At 32.6% G+C, this 5,879-nt stretch overlaps 1 protein-coding gene across 1 annotated transcript; it reads left to right on the forward strand.

Moving 5' to 3' along the window:
* Nucleotides 1-838: 838 nt before the first annotated feature.
* LOC147077011 (uncharacterized) lies at nt 839-4,139 on the forward strand. Its single transcript, XM_085940964.1, has 2 exons — nt 839-1,080; nt 3,945-4,139. The coding sequence occupies exons 1-2, from the start codon at nt 898-900 to the stop codon at nt 4,137-4,139; spliced, it is 378 nt and encodes a 125-aa protein (XP_085797090.1). The 5' UTR covers nt 839-897.
* Nucleotides 4,140-5,879: the final 1,740 nt, after the last annotated feature.

The following is a 5,879-nucleotide window of genomic DNA, read 5'->3' on the forward strand; positions in this document are numbered from 1 at the left end:
GTATGGTTACTTATGAATAATAGATATTGATTATTATGCTATGATATATATATATCGAGTGAACTCCTATGGTGTAAATGTCTAAAATATTAATATGAACATATCACGATAATCTAGATGCTGAATAATGCTTATCATCTAAAATAAAACATCTTAAAAATATTATAAGGTTCATAGGCAGGCGGGTCTCGTGGTGAGTGCGTAGCGCACTGGCCTTCCACCCGAGAATTCTGTGTTCGACCCGGTGAGGACATACTATTTATGTGTTTTTCTCAAAGCCTGGGTGTTTGTGATTGTTCAAAATTACTTACAACCACCTTGTACGAAACAGCAGGGACATGGATAACCATGTCCCAGGATGGATGAATTAAAAAAAATGTTCATTGGCAATATGTCGAAATTATGAAAGATACGGAAAATTAATAAAATAAAATAAAATATTATAAGTAGGTAATTTTTAGGTTAGGTCATTTCTGGGCAGTCATCACTTTTACTGATCGTCATTAGTCTATGGATCGTCAGAAGTTGTTTGACGTTTCATTTCAACCGATTTCTGACGGTCCGTGAATGGTTTGATTTCCAATAGAACAGTGAACCAAACGTCAAATCTAACAACATTTCCAGTTTACTTTCTACGCATACAATATTTGTACTTGTATTGTCTATCGTTTGGTGTGGTTTGTTTGATTCAGTTTCGAATAGAATGCACTTTAAATCATTTGCGTGCCATAAGTAGGTATAAAGTCAAAGTAACTGTAAAATGGTGGCCGAACTCCCGATGTCTATGGTTGAATGATAGAAGCCATTTTAGTCTATGCTATCTGCATATTAACCAATATACCAGAACGCACGTGGTCGTAAAGCTTTTGTCAGTTTTGATATCAAATACCGCTAAAGATGGAGGTTAAAACCGAAAAAAACGATGAATGCATATTGTCGGACGAAACGGCGGAAGTGATCAGCGACGGTGCATACCAATGGATTGATGTAAACCACTTCAAGAGCGTGCGTCGATTTGACGTGGCTGTCAAACAGGAAAATATCGAAGATGACAGCAATAATAGTGTACACTTAAAAGAGGTAAGTCGATTCCTAATATTTGTTTAGGCGAGAGCATTCATTATTTTGTTGACAAATGCTCAGTCAATTTCTAAGCGGAAGTACGCACGACTATATTTCAAAGCTAAGCTGACAATATTATTTTAAAATCCGTGGAAACAAAAATAGTTAAGGTATTAAGTGTTTTTTCATTGATTTAACGAAATCGCTTCTGCAAAAATAAATACCTACCTACTTACTTATTGATAAAATAATCAGTTGTTGACTGACATAGTGCATCATATTAACCATAGGCATTTAAGTTGGTTTTATTTTGTTTATCTATGATGAAAGACTTTGATTTTTGAAACTCTGTGTGTATTTTTACCACGTTTTTATTAGCTCGTATTCTTGTTTGTCCAGTACAAATATTTCTTGTTTGTCCAAATCTCGCAATGGTTTCTTAACTAATTTCCCGACTAGATAGACACCTAAAACTTTTAGAATACATCAGAACACGATGACAGTGCATTCTTTTAATGCGTTTGGCTATCTTTAAGCAGAATTGAATTAATTTTTAATGAATTCTGTTTTGTATGGAAAGTTATTTCGGAAAAAATTCTTTAAAAGTTAAACACTATTATTGGTTGCAAAGGGAGTCCTAGCAGCTAACTTATTAATATATACGTGTCTTACTATGGAAATCAATATGAAATGTCAAATGACATTTCAGTATCTATAAATTTATTCAGTATTTCATTATCAACTACAAAAATTTATAAAACATTATTAATACATAGAATTGTCAAGTTTATATGATTCAATATTCATATTGTTACTTAATTATGGACTTTTATGTTTTGATCAACTATTTTTTTATTCAACGAATTGACAATATGTGATCGTTACTTGCTGTATGAAGTAGTCATGAATAACTGCTGTTATATCAGTGATTGACAGTCTTCTCTACCCTAGATTGTGACACCTGTCCCCTGTTATATTATTAATTAAAATAAACATTAAAAGTGACCCGCTACACACTACGTTAGCTCAGATAGCGAAATACTGCGCAGTGTGGAAGGTCGATCATCACTAGAACTTATTGACGATTACACAATCCAGGTGGTTTTGATAATGCTTAATAATTAATGTTGCATTATAAAATGCTTTTTACACTCATTGCCTATCTCCAAAACGTCGTATTGAAACTGTTTACCATAGATAATATCTGTACACATACTTACTTATTGGTGTGCTTGTAGGTTGATATCAAACATGACGTCAATGAAAGCTAAAAAATACCTAATGAGTTATTATGTTTTTTTTTTTTAAATAAACCCCCCTACCGTTTTCTAAGAGCGTTCACGTGTGTGTATAGCTGGCTTACAGCTTTATTTCACATTACAATAATATATAATAATATATGACAGCATTCACCACAATCTCTTGTGAAATAAGTCACCGCTTACACCAATTAGTCAATTTAAAGTAAATTATTATATATAGGTATCGTTTTAATTTAAAAACACGTCTGAAACATACGTATTGGAAAAAATCAAATCTATAGGATTCCGGCCAATGTGTTTAACCACCTGTACCTACCTTAACTAATTACGCTAAAATTAACAAATAATCACGTATTCACGTATCAATACAATCATTTAATTTAGATTTCAATAAGTTGATGGCTGCAGTCGTTGTATAGCCATACTGTTGAAACCACATCTAACGCTAGCTCTAGTCTCGTTTTTGAAGAAATGTTATTCGAGTATTCCACTTGCTCAACGTATTAGATCCAAATTCTGACCACAAAAAAATGAAAATTTATATGTGTATTTGCTAGTTAGATAGTTACATTATTCTGGTGAATAACCCAATGCTTACGAACCGCAAAAAATTGTGTTTTTGCTAATTACTTTTCAAATGCAAATTAACACGTTAATTAATTAATTAAAAGGGCCCGTAAGCATTGGGTTAATATAAGTTATACAGTAGCAGAGTGAACCAATCCTATTCACATGTCTATTACTTTATCCAATCTGAGATACTATAATACTTTTGTAAATAATTATATTGGTACCAAGTATTATCGCATAAATCGATCAAAGTCTGTTTTATGCATTTGATTTTGCATGTTCTAATATCGACTTGGAAAGGTAAAAGGGCGTAACTCACAATAATCAAATTTTACAGGAGGCACAAAAACGTGTTTTTATGGTTTTCGGTTAAAGTTAAAATACAAAATAAACATAGCCTTCAAGTGCATGATAGTTAATAATTTAATTTTTGAATGCATAATCTGATATTAATTTTGAGTTAATTAAAAAAACCAAGCAGAAATGATTGTTAAGTAGTTTTTTCCATATTACTATATGTGGTTATTAGGTTACGCCCCTTTTCCTTTCTTAAGTCAATTTATATAAGTGCATATTTTTACCTACTATATTATACAGTAACATTATTTATTTCATGTGTTTGTATTGTCTAAGTAGGTCTTTACTTGATATTGTCTGTAGATGTTGAATATATTATACATGGATAAGTATAAAACACACAAAATTTTAAAACACTCCTGAGAAAAATATGACCAATAAAAAAACCTTTTTTGAAAAAAATACGACACCCAGCAGAAGTTGAACCTGTGTCTTTCTGAATTCGTGTCCACGTGCATTGACCACTATGCTATAGGAATTGTATCTAATTGCGAGGGTATTTACTAATGGTTCTTACAATACTCTCTGAAGCAATATCTAAATTTCGTTCCCGTTTATGTATTGAAATTAAGTATGTTCAATAAAAAGAATGTTACATTCTTCAATTTTGTGAGTTATTTGTTTGAATAAAAAATGGTATTAAAAAGTATTTAGAATTAATAACATTAAGTTTCTATAATTTTGGTTTTGTAGGTTTCTACTGAGGAACTTTTCACAAGACATCTAGATACAGATGAGAGTCAACAGTCCTCGCCTCGTGGAACCCAAGATCGAATGGTGCAGTATTCAGAAGTGACGATAGATGAACAAGACATTAAAGAGGAAATCTCAAAACTAAATACTCCGAAGGAGCTTCGACTTATTCTGACAAGGGTATTACATTTCTAGCATAATTTGATTTGCAGCATTTGGAACGCAATTTTGGATGCGGAAAAACTCTAAAGTCACAAAATGATTCACACGGACGTGATTGCTGATCAACAACTTAGTAACCATGGATTACTTGAAATTTTAATTATGTATTACATCTTTCTACGTCGTTTCATCCCGTAGATTCCACATCTATGCCATTCATATTTGATACAGCAACAAATATCATTGATCATTGTCCAGTGCCTAACAATCTCCATTGACCGTAACGCGAGCGCAGGCTTCATTTTTTAACAAATAAAGTTTGACGATTCTACCACTATGTAAACCGCAAATGCCTGTGCATTTATTTTGATGTAATTGAGTCTGTAGGGTCTCACCCAGATTGGACTCTATATACGCCAATTTTGTTTATTGACAAATCCGTTTAGTCCAAAATGACCATCATCGCATAAGTCAATGATTATTATGATAATTTGGAATCGGTTCTCGATCGTCAGTCTATTTATGATTTATTTTCCGCTTAGAATATTGATCATAAAATATTAAAAAAAGAATGCGCGATATCACAGCTTAATTTGACAGTTAACCCTTTCGTATGTTCTATTTAAGCAAAGAAAAAAAAACATATGTAAAATCCTTACAAAAAGGTAAATGGCATATCATGCAAATCTCACCATGTAGTCATGACACTAGCAATATTTCGCCTGCCATAAAATAGGAAGTCCTACGTGTTTTGTAAGTAATTAATAATAATTAAAAATAAGTCCACTTGCATGCAGCATGCATTTTTAGCGAGGATCAGTGATTGCACCCTCACCCTGATCTGTCTTTGGCTATACAAATGAAAGATTATTGAAAATTTATGTTCAACTAAGTGATTTGAATCGAAAGTTGTTGATTTACCATATACCGAGGAAACGCTTTTGGTTAAATTCGGATGAATTTGATGCATACAAAAGTTCAGACAGTTCGTAAGGCATTTTTAGGCAATTTATTTAAGAGTAAATATTGCGTGTAAATCACCCACTAATAAATGAAGACCATGAAAATTTTATCAAAAAGGAAATAACAAATTTATTGGAAAGCGAGGGCTGCAAGACGAGTCAATACGCTCCCCAAAAATCTATACATGTTCAGTGGCGTGCTATGCATTTTGTTTTCGAAATTTTATTTACTGTATAAAATTATACCTACCTATGTTTTTTTTAATAGTTTTTCTTGTCTCTTGTGAGGGTAATATCTGTTATGTAAATCTCATGTTGTCATAGTCTTGAATTTAGATTTGTTATGTCCACTATGTTCTCTTGTTAAATATATAAATGATGAATTATTTTCGTGTGTAAGAGCAGCGCAGCGAAATGATCAAACCTCATTGATCAGCCCATTCAATTGTGGAGACACAAAACCCGGGCGGTCATAATTGGGAATTTTTTTATATTGTTACTTAATTATAAACTTTTATGTTTTGATCAACTATTTTTTTATTCAACGAATTGACAATATGTATGTTATATTACCTTTTGATTGATGTATGTTTCTATTTTATTTCGTGACAGACCCCATGCGTAAACCCCGACATGGTTTGTCCAGCACCTGCCATCTTTGAGGGACAATCCGCACAGTCGTTTGGTGAAATTGAAGTTCAAGAAGCGGACATCAAAAAGGAAATAGCGCTTGCTTCTGCCAAAGAAGTCCGTCTGAAGATGAACAGAGCTTCATTGTATCGTAAAAATTTTGTTTGCAACGTGTGTGGTA

Source organism: Rhyacophila brunnea, unplaced genomic scaffold (assembly GCF_057557595.1).
Source record: "Rhyacophila brunnea isolate RB1 unplaced genomic scaffold, BYU_Rbru_1.0 scaffold_13, whole genome shotgun sequence".
In the NCBI taxonomy this organism is placed as follows: domain Eukaryota; kingdom Metazoa; phylum Arthropoda; class Insecta; order Trichoptera; family Rhyacophilidae; genus Rhyacophila; species Rhyacophila brunnea.

Coding starts and splice junctions, on each gene's coding strand:
- LOC147077011 (XM_085940964.1), top strand. CDS start 898: ATGGAGGTTAAAACCGAAAAAAACGATGAATGCATATTGTCGGACGAA. Junction 1,081..3,944: donor ATAGTGTACACTTAAAAGAG/GTAAGTCGATTC, acceptor TTGGTTTTGTAG/GTTTCTACTGAGGAACTTTT.